This window comes from Poeciliopsis prolifica, unplaced genomic scaffold (assembly GCF_027474105.1).
Source record: "Poeciliopsis prolifica strain line A6 unplaced genomic scaffold, Auburn_PproV2 SCAFFOLD084, whole genome shotgun sequence".
In the NCBI taxonomy this organism is placed as follows: domain Eukaryota; kingdom Metazoa; phylum Chordata; class Actinopteri; order Cyprinodontiformes; family Poeciliidae; genus Poeciliopsis; species Poeciliopsis prolifica.
In genome coordinates, this window is record NW_026562459.1 from 982,394 (window position 1) to 1,009,734 (window position 27,341).

Here is a 27,341-nt window from a genome sequence, read left to right on the forward strand (position 1 = left end):
ATGCCGATGATTAACCGACAGCGCGTCTGACTGACAGCAGAGGTAATGTGAGAGGGCCTTCATTAGTCCGTATCAGATCTAACGGATGTTCTTGCAGGTCAGCACGCTGACACTGATCTATGGGCTCGGACAAGGACTCATAAACGCATTCAGATTATTAAAGCTCCTGGGTTTAGGGGTTCTGGCTGGAAGGCAGGTGAAAACAGGCTGGCACGGGACACAAGACTCTTATTCTAGTAAATAAAATACAAAGACTTTTACCCATCTCTTAGTTTCACGGGATGAGAAACTAAAATTGCATTTCAAAACATCGCCTCATTATTTAATAAATGTCTAAACATCTCCAGCTGTAAATGTCTTAAATATTCCAACAGGACGTATCTTGAAAGAATTATTTCTACACACCCACCCGTTTTGTTTCCTGACATTTGACTTTTTTGCAATTCACAAAATAAAAACAGAGTAATAAAGTTCTGACTGATTGCTGCAGACTTAATGGATTTCTCAGATTTAGTCACGAGTCTCTGCTTACTGATCCATGGAGCTGTTCGTTTGGACGAGTAAATCATCTTATCTCGTAACAAAAGTCTTTTCAATCAATACGCTGACTCAAATGATTCATGCACAAAACAATTAAGCATGTGATAGCACCATTAATGTATGATAAAGCTCTCTAAATGAGAACATCAGACTGGCTCTCAGCATAACCACATATTTAAAATGATTCTTATCCTTCTTGATTCTGAGTGTTAAACAGATTTGTAACAAGATTCTGAGCCAACATGCTTTCTAACACACTAAACAGTCCAATATGAGATTATTAATGATTTATTGGAGCTGTCCTGAAAGTAACTTTTATGGCACTCTTTGGATTATGAATGCTAAGTCCAAGGAACTCAACAAACCTTAAACATTTTGATTTGCATTAGGAAAATCTTTTGGAGATTTTTCTGAAAAACTGCAGATTCAAATATCAGTTCAAACCAAATAGTTAAAATCATTGTCAAAATCTGGAAGTAGTTGGTTCAGATGATATTAAACTGGTTAGAAAACAACAAAGTTCCAGTGTGTCATGAACTGGAAACTACTGGAAAGCACTTTTTATAACACAATAGAAACAGGAAGAAAAAAGACCCTGTCTCTAGAAATGAGCTGGATTGAAAGCTCGACTGCAGAAACCAAAAGTCTTCTGGAGGTTCATATGAGTCAAATCTGTTCAAGGTATTTGGCCACAGTGACAAGAAAGGTGTTCAAAGGTGTCCAGGTGAGTTTTTCAAACCTACAAACTGGCTGTCAAACTGCCAAAAGCAGAACATTACATCAAAGTAGAAAAAAGTAAAACTGGAGGGAAAAGCTCAACATTCTCCATCACATCACCACAAATAAGCAGCTAGTTGGTTAAAATAGAGGAATAAACTCTGTGCTCCAAGAGAACAACGAAACTGGCTCTGATAAACTCACATATGAAGATTATATAAAGGTTTTTTTAAAGCCACCAGCTCAACTAGTTTTTTTTTTAATTATCAGGTTTCCACTGAGCAAATTTATTTTAAAAATGTCAAATTGCACAAGAAACCAAAAGTTTAAACAAAGTAAGGTGAAAGTAACCAAGTATCCAGCCAGACTGATGCCAGAAACTAAAAAAAAAACATTTAACTAAAAAACATTTAACAATGACTGAAGAGGAAATGTGAATAAACTTTATGATTTACAAATAATTCTTATCAAATGTTCATCAAAGATAATTCCTTTCATCCAGACTTATTTTCCAGTTTCTATTTTTTCAATTTCCTGATGTGTTTGATATCATTTAATTAAAATAAACCAATAAAAATCACAAATTCGTTCCCCTCAATGCCAAGAAGAGTTGAGATGGTGAGCTGAGTTAATCAGACTAAAATGAATATCTCTTCATTTCAAGTACAGTTTTATAATTAACTCTTTAGAAAAGTTTATCTTGAAATGAAAAATATTTTTCTCCAGTTAATGAACAGAGGTTCAGGATGTGTTTCACATGTCAAACTGGTGAGAAACTGGAAAAAATCGAGCAGGGGGTTGAAGATGGATCCAACAACATTGCTGTTTTATATGTTTAATAAAAATACAATATTGTCTCAATGAATTACTCTGACTCTCTGGCTGTTTGTAGGGTTTTGTGCCTCAGAGGAAAATCGCAGAACGATCCCGACAATGAACTTTGCAGCTGCAGCAATTTTTTTTATGATGTAATTAAAGCTGCTTCAAAATGGCTTTCCTCTGAGAGCCAATTAGAGGGCAAAGAGTGAAAAAAATGTAAAGAACCTGTATAACCCAGACAGCTTTACAGTGTAAAGCGCGCAAATTTACCACTCTGACACCTCGGATCTCTGAGCTGCGAGCAAACAACCACCAGAATCTTTAGTTACACCGTATCGATTCCCACATTTCATCCCACTAATCTCACTGCTTTATGACATGGAGGTCACTCTGCTGAGACTGCTTACAGCTTTTGTTTGTGTTTTTAAGTTTATGAGTCAGGACCGGCCTGAACAGAAAAGTTTTGTTTGTACCTTCATGTTTCTCATACATTTTAATATCTAATAGTAAAACCTAAGAGTGGGAGGATTGAAAGTCATTTTGATTGCAAAGCAGTGATGAAATTGTCTTTTCCGGGACGTTCACGTTTCAGCCACCGGGATGAACGTGTTGGACGGCTCTTCAATCATTTGCTTTCTGGCAAATCAAAAGCGTTGCATCAGCTGCTTCAACAACGACATTAACTTTGACTTTTATAAGATAAGTGGATCAATGTTTACAATGATGGATTATTTATCTCTGTCAGGCTTTTCAAATCAGCTTTAAAGTACAATTAAATGAATGAAAATTAATGTGTCTGGAAGGGAGGACAATGTTAAAATTGAAAGTGACTCTCAGATAATCAGATTTATTTTTTTTAGATGAAAAGTGAAAAATAAAAGGACAGAGACTTGCCTTTTTAATCACCCTTCTTGTTTTTACTGTGTCAATGATATTGACTATTCTTTACTTTCCCTTTCTTGACTTGAAATAAAAAAGTCCAGATTCAGTTTTCATTTGTTCATAACCAATGTTCTTAATATTTATAGTATTTGTACCTCTATATAAACAATGCTTTTTTTTTTTTTTTTTAAATCGATGTTCAATTTAGTGGCATTAATGGCCAAAAAAGATCCATCTCAATAAGCTAAAATATATTTGTTGAATTTCCCTTATGCCTTACAAAAACACAACATTTGACAGATTATATCAGAGCAAATAAAAACACCTTTGACACATAAATATTAGCTGAAGGCAAATTTTTTTCAAAAGCTTCTTTTCATCTGACAAGCCTCATCGTTACACACGACTCAGTTTACTGAGAACTAAATACAACTGGGACATTTTTGTAATTTATATTTTAGCATTAAAGATAATCTGTCACAGAGTCTGATTCTTTTTTCTGTGTGGTAAAAATATGACTTTATGTTCAAAAGGAGAAAGAGGAAAACAGTCGGTGGTCTGACTCAACCACATCTGCAATCAGAGCTAAAGTGAAAGGTTTAAAGGTTGGATGGTGCAGGTGTGAGGATTAATAGAATCGGAGGTAAAAATATCTCCACAGCTCACTTGCTTGAGAACCGGAGCAGTTCTCAGTGGGAAATAATGCTGCTGCAATAAAAAATACTTTGTTTTAAGGTTTGTTTGTTTTTTCTTTTTATCCCATAGAGCCAATGAATGTGGATTGTTGTATTTATTTTCTGGCAACAACAGCAGAGAAATCAATGAAATTCAATTACTCTTGAAGAAAGATGTCGAGAAAGATGACATCTTCAGAGAAGACATCCATGTGGACCAGAAGACCCACGAACGCGGCTCCTGCAATTAAGCTGAGACAGACTGGTGTATCTGTGTGATCTGTGCCCTTTAGCGCGTCCCTGCCGGCGAACATTAAAACATCCCCAACGCCACTTCTGAGAGGCGACAGGCCGGGGACTCTGCATGCATCACCAGGAGGTGACAGGAGGCGTATCTCTGCATCGAGGCATAAAGGGAGGCTGCCTCTGTTTACATGCTGCTCCGGCCAAAACAAATTCAGAGGCCTCAGCGTTGGAACTCTGAATGAAAGCACAAACAAATAAAAGGCAGAATAAATATGCTGGACGGTGAGCGCTAAAGGGAAGCTGAAGTGGAGAGAAGAAAAAAATCCTGCACAGATTTGTGTTTAGCCGAGGCTTTATTAGGTGATAAAAAGTAATCTCTCACTACAATACTTATTTTTTATGTGAGCTTTTTTTTGTTTTACCTTACCTGATCTGAGGGCTTAACAGTGTTGACTGGTAGAATTCAATATTAAATAAAAGTTAAACCCTTTCCTAATCTCATGCAGTCTGATATGTTAGTACTCAGGAATGGTTGTAACTTAAATAAAAGCTTTGAAACGGCTAAATTAAAACCAAAATCAACTTCATTTTACAGATAATCTGTCTAAATAGGTTCCACATTTACATTTCATTGACATTTTTATGTAAACTCGTTTAATTCTGCAATATATTTGGCCCAAAGCCGTCTCAGTGCTGCCCTCCTGGGGTTGGAGGGTGCAGATGAATTTTCCTGTTGGTTGCAAACAGTGCAGGTTTTCTGGGACTCATTTCTTCTTGTGTAGGATGTTTTTAATCAGAGGTCAGCGCTCATTACCTATTGTTTCTGCATGCCTGAGGTGAACATTTAATACTATGGGTGATTAAATGTGTTGATAAAAAGAATGTGAATGTGTACTGATAGGATATCAAACACAAATTGTATGAATGAAATGCGGATGTGATCATCAAAAGGTCATTTCCTGGGTAAAAAATTGCCATGTTGCAGATTAGCTTTCTTAAATAATCAGAAAACAACTAATGCAGGTTATAAGCAGCCAAATCAAACTGATACATAAGAAGCATTTAGTTTTTTGTGTGTGCAGAAGTAAATCTTTGCTGCCTCTCTTCTCTTCTGCTCTCCCATTTCCTATCTTGATACTATTATTAAAGGCTGCCAGGGCCACAAATTCCTAAAAACAAAACATATTTTTCTCTGCATTATAACTCAATAAATGAATATGTTATGTCTGGATGGAAAGCGGTTCATACTAGAGCAGAATCAACATGTCATCTCCAGTTAGTTTCATTTCAATTCCCATATCTAAAATACATTTTTCATTAACGATGCAATGTGAATGTGTGCTACAATTAAAGTTAAGGTACATGTTCATGTTGTACCAGAGGAGAAAAACATCTTGATTGTTAGATGCACTCTGTAATGATCAGTCAGTTGTGTTTGTATGACCTGACCCCTCCAACTAACCGCTCTTCAGATTTGAACCTTATGCCTCTTCCTTCCCTTCTGCATCCTCTGCTCTGGCAGACTCTCCCAGTATCATGAGCCACTGTAATGGTAATAAAATTGATCAATGTTCTAGTTTTTATTGAGTTGGTTAGGCAATATAAAATAGTTCTCTCATTACAGATCCTTTTACGTGATTTCATCAGGCTATAAAGCAAACAGGTTAATGTCAGACTGAGCTTCTCCATTGGTCATGGTGCCACAGAGTTGTGACGTCATGATGCCTTTTATACTACAGTTAAATCTTTTATTGCCAATTTAGACTGCATTATTATGAGCTTATGACAGGTCCTTGTGTTCAATATCATGACTCCTGCACTTTTTCTCCTTAGAAGCGCAAACCATAATAAAATAATCTGAGATCTGGAATGACCAAATGTATCCAAAATAAAATATTTTTGATAAATTTTCTTGATAACTTTTGTAATTTTAAATTCTTCTTGGTCTTTGGATTCATGTTAAATTTGTACTTCATTCTCAGTGTTTTGATTGAAATGTTAGCATTTGCATTACCTTCTGTAAAGGCGACATTTCTCAATGAATGAAACAATCAGCATAATGTCTGATGCTCTAAAGAAAAAGGACTTTAGATGGAAGATGAGCGTTGGCGATAATCTAAACGTGACACCGGCTCAGTCCTGGAGGAGTCCAGAGCTTCAGTGACTGACGAGATTCATCTACCAATTCTTCGCCAAACGCTCTGATATGCCCTGCTGTGTCAACGCCAGTCAATCAACATCTCCTTTGTCTCCCATGTTGCAGCTGCAACCGGTCCGTTTGAGAGACGGGGCGGAGACGAGAGTGGGAGGGGGCGGGGCTGTGGCCAGATAAATGGAAGGTGAAGTGGGTGTGAGCAAAGGTACGAAACCCAAACAAACGGGCCACAGGGGCAAGAATGCTTAACATGGTGAGCATGCACAAATACGTGTGTGTGTGTGTGCGTGCGTGCGTGTGTGTGTACGTTTGACAGTCAGCATGAAGGAGCTGCAGTAGTAAAGCCTTCAGGCAGCCTGCCGCTTTCTGTCTGCTTTAATTGCTTGTAGCCCCAGAGACTGCACACACTTACACACACGCATGCACGCGCACACACACACACATGCAGGATCCAACCCAGGGAACCCCTCCACACCGTCGTGCCGACAAAGAGACGAGGTTTACACGGCTAAGATGGGAGCTGAACAGCGAGGTCTTTCACCGAGGATGACAACGGCAGAACTCAGCGGAGACAATGGAGAGAACAGGATCAACAGAGGGAGCTCTGGGGATGAGATCCAGTCAAACAAGTAAAAACCAGCAAAAAGTGACTTTATTGTCAGGCATAACCCTGATAAATTATGACGACACACACAATTTAAAGTCATTTGTTTCCATATTAATTGATGTTTTGTGAGTAATCTGTCAGATTCTAATCACAGACCATAATTTTACTCTAATATTTGTTGGTTCTTTCTTTCTCCTGACAGCTAAGCAGCAATTTATCCACAAACATTCGCGTCAAACTTCTGCGTTACCTGACGCAGCATTACAGTCTATTTCAGGAGTTAAAAATCTCTGGAGAAGAGCAGAAAGTGTAGGCACTGATGTGTGGTGTGTGTGTGTGTGTGTGTGTGTGTGTGTGTGTGTGTGTGTGTGTGTGTGTGTGTGTGTGTGTGTGTGTGTGTGTGTGTGTGTGTGTGTGTGTGTGTGTGTGTGTGTGTGTGTGTGTGTGTGTGTGGGGCTCATTATAAAATCAATGCTCACAGGACCACTCTCATTTAAAAACATGGCGGGGAAAAGGTCAGCGAGAGCGATGGAAAAAAATCTCAATCTAATTCTTTGCTCAAAAAGCCACTTAATATTGGATTCTGTAAATTAAATTTCACACTTGGCTATTCTGGCCAAAGGATAATTGCAACCAGCAAACGAGGAGGAATAAAAATAACTGGAGGAAAAAAAACAGAAAACCTGTTGGGTTTGTTTTATTTCTTCAAGCCGTAAGCAGGAAATAATGGCGAGACACAACACACCACTCACTTGTTCAAAACATGACAAGAAAATCGTTATCAGCAGCAGCTTCCTGTAGTTCACTCACCACAAGGTTTAAAAAAAACGGGTGTCACATATATTAATAATGCAATCATATATTAATCAAAACTGAGAACAAAGGTGGAGAAAAATGAGCTTTTTCTGACAATTTAAAAAAAAAAGGGTAGAAACTTTTAGCAGGACAGATGTGATGAACCTGTTCAGGCTGGCCAATCAGAGGAGAGCATAGCCGCATCAATGGATCAATAGCAGCATAACACTTAAACTTTGACACAACAAATTCAACAAACCAGCTGAAAGATCAACAAAAAGTCAAACCGAATACTGAATGTGTGTTTTTATGTTTAGTATCGATGAGTTACTGTGTGATAAAAATTTGCCATTTTTCATTAAGTGATTGTTTTTTCCCTTTTTTTATTAAATGCGCTGAAACTTAAAACTCTAATTTTTCCGCTCGGTTAACGTCCCACAGTATGTTTTATTAGAAGTATTTTTGTTTTGCATTTAAAGTTGGGGGATAAGGTCCGTAATGTGTGACAATCAATCAATTTCTTAATTTTCTGTTTGACTCAAAACTAATTTTTTAGTCTTTTTGTTTACTATTCATTGCATTAGTTGAAATACAAGTTTACACAAATAAGATATGAAAATAGAAAACTCACCTTTTTTTAACTTAAATTTTAAAATAATATATTTTTTTTCCCATTCAGTGAATGGGAATACCTAAGAAACAACAGGCTGGGCTAGCAGCTGCTCTCTTCGGTGTGGATGTTGTTACTATAGGAAGAACATTAAATGTGCTTTGTGTTGGTGCGGCAGAGAGGTGACTAACTACAAACTGTTTTCTACTGAGGTTCATTCAAGCTGCTATTCATAAACACAACAACGCTTTCAACATTACAGTTTGCAATGCTAACGGCTAATTGTGCAACTGGCAGTTTAAAATTATGCTTTTGTTTAATCCATTAGCAAAAAAAAGATTTAAAAAAGACTTTGCATGTAACACAAAACATAAAATAAATATTGAAAGCTTTTGTTTTTGGATTCAGAGGAGACAGCGACTCCTCCTACCTGATAGGTGGCAGTAGCATCGCCGCCACTGTCTGTGCCCAGATTGGTGAGCTTCTCCTTGAGCTTGTGGTGGGAGCGATGGCGAAGGCAGTAGACCACGGTGGAGGCCAGCAGGACGCCCACAATGCAGACGATGCACACAACGGTGAGGATGAGGAACTTGGTGGATTCCCCCTGGCTGTACTTGGTGGGGATCTGCTTGATCTGGCTTCCCTGTTGGCCACCAAACAGGACGAGACAAAAGAGTTCACAACATTTCGCTTTATTTCATTTTCCATATGGCTCGTTTCGTAGCTCAACGAGGCATGGCATTGCTAACACTGTAAAGAAAAAACAAAGTACTTTAATTACACTAAAGCTGAGAAACTGAAATATCACCACTTTGATTTATTAAAAACAAAACTTTCTTGTCTTACCTAAAGTGATAAAAATACCAAAAAAACTAAAATGATAAATATATCCTTAGATTCTTGATTTGTACTGCATGCACATTTGAACTTCCCAAACTGAGCAATAGTAAGTTATTTTAAATATTGTGGAAAAATGATGCTGGAATTTCCTCGAGTGGGAAAATCAGGAAGTTTGTTGTATGAAACAAAAACACTGAAATCAGGTGCTGAGCAGTGAAGGGAAATGATAAAAGTCTAAATTCAGATCAGTTTTATTCATTCAATCGGCCATTTCACAATAAAAGACACATTTTGTATTTGTAAAACCTGTATTTCAAATCACATTTCATCCATTTCAGTCCTAATTTGGCCACTTAGTTTAATTTCAGACAGTCAGACTCAAATTATTAGATTTGTATAATTTACATGTTCTTCATTAGGCTCTTTTTCAGGAACCAATTTGAGTCTTTTTCACATTTTGTGTTAGTGTTCATGTTTTAAATAATCTAAAATTAGATGGAATATTTCATTATTAACCAATAGCAAGGGTTCAATTAACAGATTAAAAAACATAATAAATGAAAAGATTTTAGGAATGATAAACAGTTTTCATCCTCAAAGCTCATGCAAACTCTAACAGGAGAACAAAACACTGAAAATTTAATTAAAACAGCCAAAAAAAATTAAAATAAAAAATATATATAAATAAAAGGCATCATCAGCTACATGTTATACTTGTGCTCTTAATGGAGAACATGAACATTTTAAAAGAGATTTTATTTATTAGAAAAATCGGTCCAACTGTTACAGCAAAGAGTGAGTTATAGTTTTACAGTGAAGTAAAAGCTGCATGCTGAGTGAAATGTGTGTAAACGAATTCACTGAATAAAATATTACTGAGAGAAAGCATGAAAACCACTGATGTACTCAGAGTTAGAACCCTGCATGAAATGTAATGTATGACGGCTCTGAATGTTAAAAATTGCTCAAATTGAATCCATTTTCGTAAGAAAAAAAGAAAAAGCCTTCTGGTTGTGTCCAGATAAACTGATAGCAGATCGTGTCAGAAATGCTTTTGCCTCCGTAAATGTACAGTAAGAGTTGTGATTCATCCGCCCTGTGAGAAACCGTGTGACGGAGGTAGTTACTTGTGAGCTGCAGGGGTGTATGAAAACACACGCTTTAAAGTGAGCATGATTTCAGGTGATTTTCCTGATCAGTCAGACAAGAGGAGCTAATCTGGGGATACATCTGGATGGGAACAACCCTGCAGGCTGCCGGATCGTCACTGCATGCTGTTTCATACCCCTGGATTAAAGCATCTGCAAACACAGGCCAAAAGCACCAAAACCCAACAAGGTAATCTGCGTGAAATGCTTTAAGAGCATGAAGCTATTTTTGATACTAATGATTCTCCCCTCAAGGAGGAAATTTACAAATGATTTTGTAGGATAAAAACAGCTTCTTCCACTATCTTTAAGGAAAAGCGATGCATTTAATAAACCCTGAGCTAATCCACAGGTACATCTGAGCAGAATGTGGGATTCTCCGCCGACCTCGGCTGCAATCTGACTCAACGCGTGAGAACCGGCTCCCTGAGCAAACAACTGGAGATTAAAGAATGTCCTTCCAGTCCACTCTGCCGCCCCAGATAACACAAAGAACACAAGGCGTGCGATGAAAGCCTGCCCCGCTTCACCAGCGTATAAGAAGAAAAAGAACGGCTGCAATAATTTGAGAAAGAGGAAGAGAGTCTTTATTGAACTCCTAATTAAGTGCTGCAGTTCCAAACTGCTGCTCGCTGTTCATTTTCTGACATAATGGGGGCCTGTTGCATTTCTTTTTTTTACCTGACAAACTAAGAGTTAACAAAAGCCAACATAATTCCCCATTATTACATGCATCGCAACAATGTTGGCAACAAAGACAGAGGCAAGAACCAACAGGAGGAGAGCTGCAAATTGCACTGCCAATTACAAGCCTGACAAAGACTGTTCAATAGAAATCAATAGCAGAAACAGCTTGTCCCTTTCTGGAAACGCAATTCCTTATCGCCTTCATTTTTTTTTTCTAGGAAAATTTTGTTTGCAATGGTAGGTCTCTTCACATCTGAGAAAAGCAGCAGGTTCTCACTCGAGTTTAAGAGAAGAACCGAGGGGGGTGAAAACCCCCCCAGTCCTTCAGTAGTAGAGGTCACAGAGATTAGGTGAGGAGCAGCGTGGTGAGTTAATGGAATGGAGGCTTTGAGAGCAGAGCGGTGAGGAGGAGAGGGAGGGGAGCGGTCCTCCTGAATCCCTCCTGCCCGCCTGTCAGCACAGAGGAACTCCGGGAAGACGGGGAAAGAAAGGAGCGCCGCACACAAATCGGGGATTCTTGTGAGGTTTCAGGGTGCCACTCCCCCTGCCTCCCTTCCTTAACGCCGTTGCCACCATCAACACTCGATAATTCTCCACCCGACCCCCCTCTATGATTGCATTCATCTGCTGCTGCATTCAGCACCTCATAAAGAGCGGCTGCAGAATGGGGGGCCAGCGGTTAGCGCACAGCTCCGCTTGGCCGCGATGTGTCGATCCGCAAAGAGCGAGCGCTTTCTAAGAAATAACCTGATGGAAGTGCATCAATCTGCTTCAAACGTAATGCAGGAAGGATAATTACGTCACACCTCTATGGCTACACACATTAATTCAGACATCTGTAGGAGCAGAAGGAACTGATTGTGTCTATTTTCAGTTTATTTTCATTAATGTGGTTTTAATGTAAAAGATTGCAGCAGGAATAGCAGCCATTAAGGAGGCCTGATGAAGAGAAGTGGCTGAGCTGCAGTCTGGAAGTGTTGTGGGCTTGGCACGGCCATTAATAATGAATTATTGCTGATCCCACACGCTTCCAGTGGAGTAATGTTTGGTTAAATTTATTATTTTTTTTATTTTTCTCACACACACCCCACACCTCCTTCTCAAACCCACAATACTGCAGATCAAATAATTTCATTTGTCATTTTCCTCCCCGAGTCGTCTCACTGTTTTGTCAAATGAAGTTTCATGGCGAGCCATCGCGCCTTGCTCTGCGAGTAATGGCCCATAATTCAGAGCTCTAACTGTAACAGCTCCGTCATCTTTCACGGGACAGATGCCGGCATTTCCAACGCACACTTCCCCCTCTTCCTCCTCCTCTTCCTCCTCTGTTCTCTTTATCATGGCTGCCTAGCATGTCTGTCTATTGATCCCAACAAATGTTGCTTGACCCCACCTGCTTAAACAAGTTTGGTTGCAGTAAAGGAGGGAAGCCGTGTGTCTGCAGTCACTCTGCAGCCGCTAAGGAGGAAAACAGAGCAAAGAAAATTGCAATCAAATGTTTTCTCCAGATGGGAGGTGGAACACTGATGCATGCACATGCATGCATCAAACTGTGCAGCCTCCTGTGTGATGTGCAGCTCCAGGCGAGTATGTTAATACCCTCTATCTCTGTCTACATGTGCTATCTATACTGCGCTATACGTGTCGAATAATAAGAGGTTATCAGCTCGGTGCCGCAGCTTTGTGGCCTTTCGCTGTTATCCCTCCTGTGGCTCAACACTTTCACTCAAATTACATTTCACACGAGATCAATGGGGAGAGGTAGGAGTGTCAGCACGAAGCCAAACCAAATTTTAAGCACACTCGTTCAAGTAAAAAGAGGAAAAACCCAAATATCATTTTTATGTTTGTATTTATTAAAACAACAGAAACATTTTATTTTATTTTTATCCGGGGGCTTTGAAAATGAAGCAGGAACACCAACACCCCGAAAAGCATCGAACTGAAGGGACTTCCACCCCCTGTCACCCATCTGCTCTCACAAAATTCATTGTACTTGCAAATCTTTTGGTTTCGCGAACAATTTGCCAGGAGAATCTGTGGATCACACTGAGTGCGCAATTTCGCAAAGCCTTAGCGAAGCCCACCGAGGATGAAGTCTGCCTATCTGCACCGAATCTGCTGGATCTACCTTCTTTTCGGGGAAAAACACAGCGACCAGCTAAAGTCAGAACATGCTGAACTTGACAAGATAAATTTGAGATTTTACTTCTCATTAGACTATCAGCATTAGCTGCGCTAATAGTGATGTAATTAGCATCTTTTGATGCTGTTTTGGTTGTTAAAAAACTTAAATTGTAGTGGAGAAATGTGTAAATTCAACGTGGCGTTATTTTAAGATGTCAAGATGTGCTGGATTAATAGTGTTAGGGTAGTGGATGTGTGTGTGTGTGTAAATAGGGGTGTGGATTAGCCCGGCTCCCATAGACAAAAGGCAGATGGATTTGCACGGCTTTGGCTTATTCAGAATGAGTTAAAGAAAGGGGGAAAAGCCAAGGGGTCAGCGGGGTCGCAGCGGACGGCTATTGTTTTCCTCTGTGATGACTTGCTGGAGGAAACAAAGATCTGTCTCTCATCTCTGATTCATCCTGGGCATTTGCAAAAGTTCAGCTCTGTGTTAACGGAACCTCTCAGCAAACAGAAACACAGCAACTCCACAAGCTGGCGGGACTTCACACACCCTTTCTCACCAGATGCATGCGCGCGCACACACACACACACACACACACACACACACACACACACACACACACACACACACACACACACGCACGGAGAGTCCCTAAACATGTCAGGTTCCGCAGAAAACTGATTCATATCCCACACTGTGCACATAAATGCTGATCATCAAACTCAAAGTTCACTTTAAATTCATCCTTAAATTTAAAAAAGCCTATAAAATATTAAAGCGATGTGCTGCGAACGCTTTTTTGTGAGGCGCCAACCTGCAGATAGACTCTTCCAGGATGACATTAAAAATGATTTGAATGTCGCACATCCTGCGGTGCAAAGCGGCAGCTCCAGAAAATGAAAACAGCAGCAAATCCCATTAAAGTGACTGTTATTACAACGTTACGGTGAGATGCAGCTGCGTGAAATCCCCGAGCCGGGGAGCCATCAGTCAGCCAGCGTCTCAACTCTGAGGATACTCCCAACACACCTTTTACACAAATATACACTGTTTCAATCATTTCAACGCAAATAAATGGACAACAAATGATTGAAAAGACATGGCTTGTGATATAAATATAGGGAAATAAAAAGGAACACTCCTTAGCCCGACACTGGACTGATTTCCTCAGATTTCACACAGACTTTTAGGGAAGAGACATTTACAGCCGCAGATGGAAATTCAGCATTTACATATAAAAACAAATGAAGTGAAACGAGTCCTACCAAAAATCCCTGATGAGAGATGGAGTGGAAACCTTCTCCTGCTCCTATTTCCCATTCCACTCTGGGTCCACAGACAGCAGCTCGCTAGCAGCAGAGGAGGAGGAGGAGCAGGGGAGAGCGAGAGGGAGCTGGAGAGAGATTTATCTCCTCCCATCATCCTTTCTACCTCATTTGAAGATGAACAAAAAAAAAATGAAAAAGAAAGTTCCTGGGTTGCTCCATTTCCTTCTCCTTTTCTCAATTAGAAAAATTAAAAAGAGGAAAGATTCTCTGATTTGTTCCTGGATGAGGTTGAGTGCATGTTTAGAAAGTGATGAAGGTTTGCAGGCATCCGGCGCTTCCACATGGACAACTGAGACGCTTTTTCTTTTTTTACCTCCACAGAAAGACAGAAAGAGAGAGAGGCTACAAAGTGCTCCATGGGGCTCCTCCTTATATTTCTCCCATCCCTCCCTCCATCCCCTGCCCGTCTACAGCACATGTCACCTCCCCTCGTTGCCATGGCGATGGCTCCACATGTTGCCGACAGGAGGTGAGAGGAAGAGGAGTTCAGAAAAAAGGGTAAAGAGAGGGGCGTCTGAGGGCAAAAAAGGAAAGAAAGTGCACAGAAAGATAAAAAAGAAGGGGGGATGATCAGAAAATGAGAGGAAATTTAATCAAAATAACACTGATTTATTTTTCCTGTTTTGTACCAATTATTCTGCAGATTGATACAGAATCAATCTGCAGAATAACAAATGAATGTTCTGCTATCTGAACCTTCATCTGGACGCTTCTCTTTGAGTAAATGTTCTGGGAAATCAGCTGCAGGCTGAAATCGGAAGGTTTCAGAGTTCAGTTGTCCAATCAGAAAGTCAAAAGTCAGATCCTTTTCCAGGCAGTGAATGCATCATGCAAAACAGCCACCAGGTTGTCTTTAGAAATCCTCAGCGAAGAAGCAGCAGCAGCTATTTTCTGCATCAGTGAGGTGAAGTCAGAGGAAGCACAGAGAAGGAAGCTGTGTTGTGTGGCACACTGAGACATGGCAGCTGTTAGTCAGCGAGAGAGAGCAAGACTTTCAGCAGATCACTGGAAGGCCCAATCCAAGCTTGATTTCATCATAAAACTTGTTGGATTTATGACAACCTTCTGTAATCTCAGAATGACGATAACAATCTACATCTGAGGTGACAAAACTATAAACAGGTTATTATTTTAATAATGATAACCATGCAAATCAACAATAATCAATTACTCATTGTTTTCAGTAAAATAGTTTAACTTCTGCAGGGCTTTTTAAAATTTATTTTAAGCCTCTTAATTAAAATCATAATCAGAGGGTCAATATTTTACAATATTTAAAGAAACAAAGTCAAGATTTAGCTGAGAGTAATCGAGTTCACTCAGTTGCGATACGTTGAGGATAAAAGTGTCAAATGTTGACACCATGCAGGTATCTGACTATTTGTTAGATTTAGAGACATAATGTTTCATCTTGGGAACTATAATATGAAACACTACCTGTGTCATTGGCTTTTACAACAAAAAACTAAGTTAGTGCTTCTAAATATTTATTCTTCTTCACGTACTGAATATTTGTAAAATGTGAAAAAATCAAGAAAGTAGGTAGAAACACGACACTTTTAAAAAAAGAGGAAAATAATCACTGTTCTGTAAAATCACCAGCGACCAAAATGCTGCACATGTTGCTGCTTCCGAGTATAATTAGCTCGTTGTACCGATGCCAACAAGACGCAGGCGTCTCCTCTGATAGCTGAATTATGAATTTATCTCATGAAACTGTTGACATCAATCACAATAATTTGTGATGACATTACTTGAACATTATTCATGACATTTTAATTACATTTCTTGTTTAATGGCATCACCGCAATTGCGAAATTGTGTTTTTTGACATTAGCAGAATTATCAAAAAGTTTTAGCGCACATTTGCAATGGAAACACAGAAGGTGTGACACTGACAGGATCCTTGTCTCTCTTTGCATTTGCAGCTCATAATTCATCCAAAGAGGCAGGTTACTGCTCCCAGGATTTTCACCTAAAATGTCGCCAGTTAGTCAAGATGGCGCCACAAACCTACATCTCGATCAGTACATATGTTTGCTGTTTTGTTGACCAAGAGAAACAACTGAAAGGTTGTCATGTTGCAGAGGTGACCGGTGTATGACCTCACATACAAACATCACCCTCAAGCCTGTGTCATTTAAATAGGTTAATTAGTAGATGCTGAGGGTGCAAAGCAGCCAATGGTAGGCTTCATAAGCCGAGTCAGGAACAGGCTGCAGTCGGTCTGTTTGTACAAATGCATGAGACAAATAGGTGTTTAGATGTTAGCTTTTTATGCGGGGATTTCAGGTATATTTGTATACAGTGTTTTGTTTTTTCTGTTTGTTGGCTGTGAGTGCGCGCAGGCTGATAACTCCCATCTCACCAGTGTTTGCAGTTCAGCTTGGAGGAGAAAGGAAAGAGGCGAAGAATAAAAGATACTGCCTAATGCAGCTGACAAGGTCCTTCCTTGTTAGTGTGTGTGCAGCTTGGAGAAGGGTTCTTCAGTTTATCTTTCTATTCAACCCGCACAACACACCCCATTGCCCCCCCACACCCAGCTCCTTCACAGAGACCCCCATGCAACCTTTTGTCCCCCTTGGCGACAGCTGGAGGTGGCAGGCGGCGAAGACCTTCAACTAGACTCAGTATGCCGGGGTAAGAGGTGGAGGGGGTGGAGGGTGTTCGTTTTGTGATTGGTGATTTGGGAGGGGGGCCGGGCCTTTCAGTTTATATCAAGCCCAAGCCACCCCCCACCACTTCTCTCGACCTCCACCTGCTTAACTCTCACTGCCTCGAACGCTAACTAATGGAGCTGGAAGAAAAATGTTCGGCGGTTTGAGCGCCAACACTTTCTTTCTTTTCTTTCTTTCTTTCTTTCTTTGAGTAGGAAGAAAAAAAATATTTAAAGCTTTTATTCAGTGCAGCCACACGGTTCCAGCAACCAAAGTGCCAGATGTACCTGATCTGTCTGCATGCCTAACATCTTCAGTAAAAGAAAAATGCTTAATTACCTTCTCCGCTCATTTCTATCACAGTTTAGGCAAAATCTGAAATATCAACCAAATGTATTTTGCATTATTTTCTGCCATCAAGATCAGAAATAGATCAATGCGAGCATAAAACACTAGATTTTCTCTACCCTCATGGTTTACTGTCAGTGGTGTCAAGGTTTCTATCTGATGTTCTTTATGGTCTTATCTAGTGTAATACAGATGCCTATTTCATTATGTGTTTACTTTGATTATAAGCTACATAAAATTTGGATTGTGTAAAGTAAAGCTCTTATTACAGCCTTCCAAGTATTTCTTATCATTTCTAAATGTTAATGTAAGAAACCAACAAGACTGATAACTGCACTGCAAAAACACAAAATCTCACCAAGTATCTTTTGTCCAGTTTCTAGTCCAAAACAATATTTCTTACAAGTTACTTTTTAGCAAGGAATTGGAGCTTGTTCTAAGTAAATATTTCTTTAATTTGAACAAAACGTAATGGTTGCAGTGAAAATAGTTTTCTATTGTAGCAAGAAAGTTTTCCTATAAGTGAACCAGTCACTTATAGGAAACTTATACTCTTTGATTTGAAAAGTTTTTATTGGCTCTGCAGGAATCAAACACTTGTTTTAGTTACTGTCTAGATTTTTGTTTTTTGACAATTTGTATGCAAGTTATTGCTGAATCCGGACTGGTTTTCTCTTTTCAAGTGCAACAGACATCAAAGTTTGTATCTGCTAAATTAATCTAAGGTTTCTCTCAGTCACACTTTTTCCAAACAATTTACAGTGACTTTAGATAAGTTTTAAGGGGTAATGACTGACTGAATCACAGGTTTAAAGGTTTCTGCTGTAATTCAGACATTATCACTACAACTCATCGTCAGAGTCAGACAGACTTAGTTACATGTATAATTTGCACCACAGTACAAGCAAAAGATTTCTGCATAATGTAATTTACTGGATATCCCCTACAAGATGCAAAGCCAACACCTAGTGAAACTATAAACATGAGTATGGGAACAGTTATGGGGGGAAGGGCCAATTTAGGGAGCTTTCAACAACTTCTTTGAAATAAATCAATGCAGCAGCAAGCCTTAGAAATGTTGCCTGGTGTGCTTCTGCGTGGAACAACACGAGAAGGCCATTTAAAATTTAGCCGTGTTTTTCTTTTCATGTCAAAACATCTTCCACTGTTTTGTAAGAGCTCTTCACTTTGACGAGTTTTGAAAATCTAAAGTCTTTTTCATTGGCTCAGAGGGTTGGATATGTAAAATATTTTTGTTTCAAGGACTGTTTGTACAATCAATGGTCACAGGTTTTATTAAACAGAATGTGTATTAAAAAAAACGTAAGGTCATGAATACTGAGCTGGATAATAATTGGAATAAAACACCTCCGCCTTACGATCTTGAGCATACGTTCTGAATAGTGCTGATGTGAATAGAGGGGCAGTAATGCGAGCGCTGTAAAAGACCTGAGGAGGAGCGGATTGTGTCAGAAATTTGCACTGTCTTCTAAAAATTTGCACAGTTTTTTCATCTTGAATCAAAATCAAAACTATCATGTTGTTGAAGAAGGTACAGCATGGAGCAAAAATCTTGAACAATTCATTTATTTATTTTTTTTAAGTTTCCTGTCATTCTAACCGATAAAATTTTCTGAAAAGAATGGTTTCTAATCTCAACGGATTGACCGTTGACATTGAAAACTTGACAGAGAAACATTCTTGAATTGCATCTTTAAACCGTACTCTGAGTGCAATTATCTTTCATACACAGATGAAAGATTTCAGACTCAAGGTCTCCACACAAAACGCTTGATAAACGTCACACACCTCACTCTTGTGAAAACAGTCAGGTCTGCCCCTTTGTTCAGATGCTTCCAGAACAATACAGGCATAATCTCTGCAGTGGGATCCGTCACACGGCGACAACATCAGAGGCCATCTTCGGTTGGATACTCACAAACAGCCTGCGTTGCGTTCAAACGGTTACTGACGGAGACCAAATAAAAGACTACTCACTCCCTTTTTTTTCTACCTAAATGACAGCTCATTCAGCTCAGGACCACCAAACTGTTGTCCTTTGTGTGTTGCGAGATATTTGGGATTCCTGCGACCCACCGCGCTGCCCTCGCTCTCATTGTTGACGGGGATGGCACCCAAGACAAAGGAGCCATCATCCGGATTATACGGTAGCCCCACCGCCCTGATGCCCCCTGGGACATGAGTCTGTAACGTACAGTAGCCAAGCATAACATCTGGTCTGACTGACAAACTGACACTGAGTGTTTTATTTTATAGACTGTGAAAGTTGTGCAGCCTAACTGCAAAGCAATGAGAAAAAAGAGCTTGTTACTTTGCAAATAATATCTCCAATTTTTAATTTTTTTTGCTTCTAATATCAAAAAGAAACATTGTTTTATGACAGACATATTTCTTTACGGCAAAATATTTATCTCCTGACTGTAAAACACTTTTAATGTATCTTATAGAAATTTGGTGTTCAAATGATAAAAAAGTCAAATCTGAAATGGCTTTTTAATTGCAGTGTTCTTCCCATTTATCACGCCTGACATGAATGTGTAAAAGGCCTTGAAATGAATTCATTTTACAAAGAGTGTAAAAAAATAAAATAAAAAAAATTCAACAATCATTGCATATAAAAAAATAAGTTGTATTTTCAAAAGTTACCAATAAGACTTTTTACTTTGAGCGATGCCAGAAAAAGGCTGTTTCTGTCTTAACTTCACTGGAACCAAGTGGTTTATTCACATCAGAGACCTAAAACACCTGGTCAACTCTACAAAACGATTCGCCAGACACAAAATCAAAGATGTTGTTCAAAAATGATGGATCAAAGATTTTATTAAATGCATAAAATGTTACAGGAAATACTAAGAAGTGACCTTTTGTTTTTATACAGAGTGAAAGATCTCCTGCAGTATGCTGCACAAACTGATTACACTAAACTATTTTAATGCTATAGGTTTTCTCTTGCTGTGGTATTGTCTTTGGAGGGGTGAAATTACAATAATTGAGTATATTTGGTAGCAGCGGTCAGGCCAGTGATGTCATTAATTGCATCTAGCAGTGGCGTCATGGTAATGAGTGTCAGGAAGACCCCCGACCGAAACGGCTGGAGTGAATTACAGATGCAAGAAAGAGAGTTAAATGTACAAAGATACTAATTAAAAATGTATTGTTTTTTTCTTTTACAGGCTGTGAGATGAAAAGAGCAACACTAATGAGTATTTGTAATTTAAAACACTACGTATTATCTAGAAAATACAGTATAAAGTGAATTTTCAATAAACATTTTTGTGTCTGTTATGTCAATTTCCAAGACAAACGTTTCAGCGTTTTGTTGCTCTAAAGACTTAATGGATTACTTTTATCTCATTTCACGCCCTTCCATCTGCAATCTTTTCACTAACTTACTGTTTTTAACAGCTGGAAATTACAAAACTGGCTCATCAACCTTGGAACAACAGAAAAATATGTCAATAAAATTTGTTTTGAAAGTGAAAGTATGTCAGGTACTTCTGTCTGTGTTTAAACATTTTTGCTAAGCGATGCTCACAGGCTATGAAAGGCTTCATAGGATGTTATAACATACATGCAAACAATACAGTAAGTTCAGGAGAAGTTGAAGGCATTTGGTTTTCAGCTGCTTGATCGTTGAAACAGAAAGAGATTTTCTAGAGTATATCTGTCTTTGTTAGAAACGAACAGACTTGGTTTATTTCTTCTCTTGCACTCTTTCCTGCAAGAGGAAGGCACTCCTCTTTTCTGCATGTGTGTTTCGCCACACACACATCTCCAAACACACACACACACACGCGCGCTCCACCCGTCTTTCACCTATGGCTAAGCTCACTGCACAAAGCTGTAGAATGGCTTGACAGAAGCGGCCAATGTAACTTTCTCCCCTCTGCAGTCACAAAGACAAGCATAAAACAATCCTCCTGACAGTCTCAAACAGAGCTGCATCACCGTCAGACTGTCTAAGTCTCTGAGCTCCTTTTCACCAGTCCAATCACATCCTGAGGACTTAAAGGCGCCGTGTCCTCGCTGCTGTTCCCCACCATTAAGTACAGAGAGAATGTCCTCGCCATAAAAACGTCTGTCGCTCGTTTGCTCAAATAAGTAAATGTTTTACGGGCCACCCGGCAAAAGATACACTCTCTCCCCGCCTTGGATCTGTAAACAAGTCCTCAATATCTACACAGATTTGATTGGCTAGAAGTGTTACATAGCCAAACCATTACAATTGCATATACTTATCTATTTCTCCATGTTTAATTTATCTATACAAGATAATGGAATTCAAATTTATATAGATTGATTACACACAAATTATTGAATTGTTTATGTAAACTAAATACTTCCTCCCTTCTACTGACAAGCTTTATGGAGATGCTACTTCCATCTTCCAGCAGGACTTGGTACCTGCCCACACTGCCAAAAGTAAGAATACCTGCCGTTACGATGCTATCTGTGTTTCTTTGTCCAACAAACTTCCCTGACCCTGATGGGAAATATATGCTGTATTGTCAAGAGGAAGATGAAAGACACCAGGTCCAACAAAATGAATCTAGTGATGAAAAGCATCGTCATAAAAGCTACAGGCTGATCACCACATGTTGACAAAAATGTGTTTCTCTTGTCTGGAGAAACTTACAGACAAGTAACTTCTGCAAGTTGCAGGAGCTTTAGTCAAGTAAACAACTACTTAATATTGATTTTAATATTGCATTAGCAGTGAAAATGTCTTTCCCTTTAGACATTTTTCCCCATGCTATAAGTGAAATAATCTGCCAGTGAAATTTGTACTTTTTCCTCCACATTTAAGTATTATTGACTTATCTCAAGGTTCTATATCTGAAAAGTTACTTTCAAGTGAATTTTATCTTATTTCAAGCATGCTGAGATATTTGCTCAAGAAACTAGACCAAAAATAGAGTCGCCCTCAGAATAAGTAGTAGAATTAATTTAAAATTGCAGATGTTCAAATGAACAAACTTAGTACTTAGGAGATGCAAATGGTTTCATCTCTGTTTTTCTACTTCCTCAAATAATACGTACTATCTGGTTCCAAAAGATAGAGGGAGGGAGGTTGGGAAGAAAGGCCAAGAAGGATGGATCTCCTTCAACATTCACCTTTATCAGCCATCTTCTCCGCTTGGAGGATGCCGCTTCGGAGCCTTGCAAAATAAATTGAGGGTTATTTTCCTCCAAGATGCAGATTAAGGAAGAAGGCGATAACCATGACTTTTCTCCCGTCATTAAAGCTGTTTTTACATTTGCTTGCCAGACCCTGTAGGTTGTTTTCCTTCCCCTGTGTTACAAATAGATATGTGATTGATTTACAAAGCTGCTGTATGCAGCTGTTCTGCAGCAAACAGTGAAGGTTAACCTTAAAAAATTTGAAAGTGCTCATTTAAAACATTTAGAAGACATGAAATAATCCAATAATGTTAATGAAGTTTCTTTTTTCAATTATTTACAAGAAACTGCAATTAAACATATTTATTATTCAACTTGAATAGCAATTACTACTCTACATGTGTGATATGAATCAAATATGGTTTTGTGATAAGAATTAAATCCCAGACTGCTTATCAGAAAACGATACGCACCAACAGCTTTATCAATGGAATGACAGCCAGAGCCAGACGGGTCGGATGTCCTTTGTCACTCCAATCAAGCTTTCATCCTGGAGAAAAGCTGATACCACAATAACTCTGGATCAGATAAAAGCAAAACAGCAAAGTTCTCAAGTGGTGGAGCTTCGCTCAGACACATTTAGTTATCTATTATTCACAATTTAAACTTGCAGCTCCAGAGCTGCTTCAGTGACAGGCTGCTACATCCTAAGTGTACAAAGCAGCATCAACACACATCCTTCCTCCCAGCAGCTGATAGACTCAATAAACAACAAACTCATCTCTGTTGGTACAGGCGCAGTTTTATTGATGTAAAATAACAGTTCTGCTGGTATTTGCATCTGTTTTCATATGTTGCAAATTTTTTTAAATTCAAATACACATGACTTTTTGTAAATTATTCTGCTTAGTTGCACAGTCATTTGGTATTCTTTTGATAATCACACATTGTGTTGTAATTCTGCCCTATAATACTCTTATTGTTTTCTATATTTTGTACTTTATCTTTGTGTGAACGTACATGCCTCAATGTCCTGCTGCCACACCAGAATTTCTCCACCGTGGGAGAACAAAGGATATTTCTATTCCATGTTATTCTATTCTACTCAGAAACAATGATGTAATAGTTAATATAACCATTTCAAGAACTATTTACTATTGTTTTATACATTTGGAATTACTTAACTACCTTATTTAAGTCATTACTCTACCAATTATTTTTATGGTAAACTTCTTATCTTGCTTCTGGTCAGTGTAACTCAGACGTCCAGGCTAAATGTAAAAAACACGTTTCTGTTGTATCATCAAATCTTTTGCATCTATATTACAGGAGGTTTGTGTCCTACTTTACATCAAATATTCTCAGAGAAGAAAAACAGACGAGACAAACAAGTCAGACCTCCGGCTGGAGGAGGCTGAAACAAAAAAAAACAACAAAATGCATTTTTAAAACAAAACATCAAAGTGCTCTAAAGACTATATATGTTCAAAGGCAGAGCAACCTGAAAAAAGATGGAAAACAGAAGTGGATTAAAGAGGATAGGGGATCTTAATGCTTTTCCACATTTATGACATGAAAGTGAAATATTTTTCTTTTTTTAAAAAAATCATTAAGCAGGCTGGAGTACCCTAATGGCGTTTCCATACCTGAATCCTATAGAAAACCAATAAGATTGACCTTTTCGTAAAAAAGGATCAATCCAGAACCTTAAAGGCCTGCAAGAAAAAACACAAGTTTTTGTCAGAGTCGACCCACCATTGTTTTTAACTTTTGCTTACATAATTTGTTGGAAATGAAGGCATTAATATTGAAATGTTTTCTTGAAATCATATTATTGAAGTTTTCAATTTTCTATGGGTTTCATTTAATGAGGTGAGCTATAAAGAATAAATTATTAATTACAAAAATGGCCTGGCAGGGAGGAATGAGCACAGAAAATCAAGCAGCACAATTTTAGAGTAACAAACAAACATTAGCAACACTGGCTGTTTTTCCATTGGCCTTAAAATGACAAAATTATAAACAAACTTACTAAATGTAACCTTGTCAATTTTGGAAAAAGAAAAAAAAAGAAAACATAATTTTTGTCAAGTCTTTGCACTCGGATGAGGAGGTGCTCATGGGCGCAGCAAAATAAATGTATTTCGCAAAACATTTTACGCATCACACAAGTCATGTGACCAACAACCCGATGTTATTGCTGGTGGAAAAGACAAAGAAGACGGCATGAAGTGGTAAGAGGATGCAGGTGTGTCGTTTTTTTTAATGATAACCCATGTTTGTTAGATGTGTGATTTTAATTCTGTTACTTATTTAATGTAAACACAGACATTATGAAACTATTGTCTCGGCATCAGTGGAACGATGTGCATACATTTGTAACGGAAACAGAGACTTGAGGTCATAAACTAAGACAGGCTGAGGACAATAATGGCATTAAACATTTCAGCTGAAACATGAAAGTTTCAGAAAGCACCTTTAATTATATCTTTAAATATTGGAAAACTGCCTTTTGTTTTGCATCAGGTAAACGTTATGTGTTTTATGATCTAAAAGATTCCAAAAACAGAAGGAAAATGTGAATGTTAGAACTTTGTTGTGAATATTTTCACAATGTCTCTAAAGATATGGACTGAAACACATGAAAAAAAGACCAGAAGCAGTTTGAACATGTCTCTGTTTGGATAACTGAATCATGAAGTTTAGTGACCTTCTTTCTTTAGAGAGATTTGAATAGATAACGCTTTGAGTTCGTCTCGGTCGAGGCTGCTCTTTGGCAAGCCTTTCTCATGAACTGACCGTCTGTTGCTTCTCAGAGCAGAGGGGAGGACCTGTGGCAGGAAGCCAGTCTGCCAGCCTTTCCCGTCTTCCCCCTCCTCCCCCACCAGCGTCCTGCCCAGCAATGTCACGCCGCTCGTGGCGTCCTAGCTGCGACCCAGTTTAAGGTAACGGCTCCAATTTCACAGTTTAATTATTGCTAATCTGGGGAAACTGAGCCAATGCTAATGAGACGCACGTGCCGGCGGCCAGCAGTCGCTGAGAGAAAAAGTGTCAGGACAAGGTGGTGAGAGATTTACAGCCAGACTCTTTGGTGTGATCCAAGCCAGAGAAGGGCTGGAATGATGGAAGAAGCTGAAAATTCAATTGAGCGATCCCCAGAGAGGGGACTGTTTGGCTTTTAATGCTCTAAAACAGAATACATTACAAAGGAATAAACTTCAAGTTCTAATGATCCAAGATTTACGTCATTGGGTTCGATCGCATCAGTCTGGCAAACTGACGACGAGCATAAATCTGGTCGTGCTTCTTGTTTTAATCTTGTTTTAGTTTTGGCAGCTCGCAGCAACTTCAGGAAAGAATAGTGAATGAAATCACATTTATTATATGAAAGTGAGTTATGACTGTTTCATCCAATGAAATTTCTTGCCTTTCAGCTAAAGTGAAATTTCTATCCTGAGGCAAATCTTTAGTTGAATCATTTATTATCCTCGTTCGTAAGGAGGCGCCACATAAAACTTAGGATCAAATACGCTGAAAAGAAGAGGAAATGAATCTTGATATTCAGCAGTAAACACCACCACTTGTATTCCTTTGAATGCAGCTCAAAGAGTTTAGTTGTTTTCCAAAGAAAGCAAGTACAATCCTTTAAACCTCTAATTTCACGATAAACTATCACAGCTCAGTCGGTAGGCTTGGCAAAGTTTCTGGCTTCATGATTTAGCCAGACACTGTTGCCAGAAACTGTTTTTTTTTTTTTTAGAGTTACAGTTTCTTTCTTCACAAACTTCCTTATCAATGTGTTACAGGCAATACAGCAAATTTGTCAGGTTGAAGTTGCAGCAGCGTGGCGCTATAATGTACCTCCTTAAATCAGTGGAAATCAGTCCATTGCTGATCAGCTTTTTGAATGTTTCCACTGATATTTGATTATTTGTTTGCAGATTAGCTGCGAGCCTATGAGATTGGAAAGAATATTTACCTTCAGGAATCAGAGGAACCAGAAAGCAAGCAGAGAGCAAATTTCAAAATTCAATGGCATCAGGAAAGCTGAACGTTGCTCTCTTTCATTCCTTTGAGCTTTCAATGTCTTTTGATCAAGACAAAATGGTCTACTAGGAAATAGTAACAGCTTTTTGGAAAGTTCAAAGTTTCAGTAAGACAACATTTTCAAGGGAATACAAAGAGTGAAGGCTGTCAATGAAACGTACCCATATCAAAATCAATTATTCAACTGTTGAAATTCCAAGAAAAACAATTACAAGCAAGCCAACTAACCTGTTGTTTGATTTATTTTAGAAGAATTCACATCTTGTCCTTTAGAGTTTATCTGAAGTAAACTTTGAAATAAAGTAATTGGCTTTCTATTGGTAAGTATCAGGTAAACAAGAAGAATCATCGCCAAGCAAGCCTTTATCTTTCCTCCAGTTAATTCTCTAATCAGCCTTCCCTCGTGGAGTTTTCTAATTGACGGCAATCACTGGGTTGTGACAGACACCTAGAAGACAGGTAGTCATCCATCACGCTGATCACTGCTCTCATTTCATGGCTGCTGAATGTTCGATACTGGCTGTTTAAGCTTTATCAAAACACAAACGGTTTATTTACTGCTGCAAACATTCGGGTCCAACAGAGAAAAGGCAGAATGTGTCCGGGAACGGGAATTTAAATGTGGAAGAGCCACAGATGTCCTTTAAGAGATAGCAGATAAAGCTCCATCAACAGTTAAATGTTCTTCTCTTTTTTTTCCAATTTAGATGAAACTATCAATGCGATGAAATCTACAATCAAGTATTATCTTCCTTTTTATTGGCAGGAAGGTTAAGGCAGAGAGAATTGCAGTATTTGGATGGAGGCCGGCTATAAACCAGCCGTTGCAATCTTTTGAAAGTATTCATCACCTGATAAAAGCTGCCAAGGTCAGACCTGTGGGAGATTGCTCGATCGAAAACATTATTTGGCACTGTGTTGTTTGCCTGGAGAGCACTTTTAAAGTTGCAAAACTGCTCGGGAAACAG

The 27,341-nt window shown here is 38.8% G+C and overlaps 1 protein-coding gene across 2 annotated transcripts in view; it reads right to left on the bottom strand.

Moving 5' to 3' along the window:
- The window catches only part of LOC129353128 (receptor-type tyrosine-protein phosphatase N2-like), a 155,235-nt gene that overhangs the window by 36,244 nt on the left and 91,650 nt on the right, over positions 1-27,341 (bottom strand). For both annotated transcript variants that reach the window (XM_055022351.1, XM_055022350.1), the window contains exon 13: positions 8,476-8,688. In XM_055022351.1, coding sequence (XP_054878326.1) covers positions 8,476-8,688 — 213 coding nt within the window. The remainder of the gene's footprint in view (positions 1-8,475; positions 8,689-27,341) is intronic.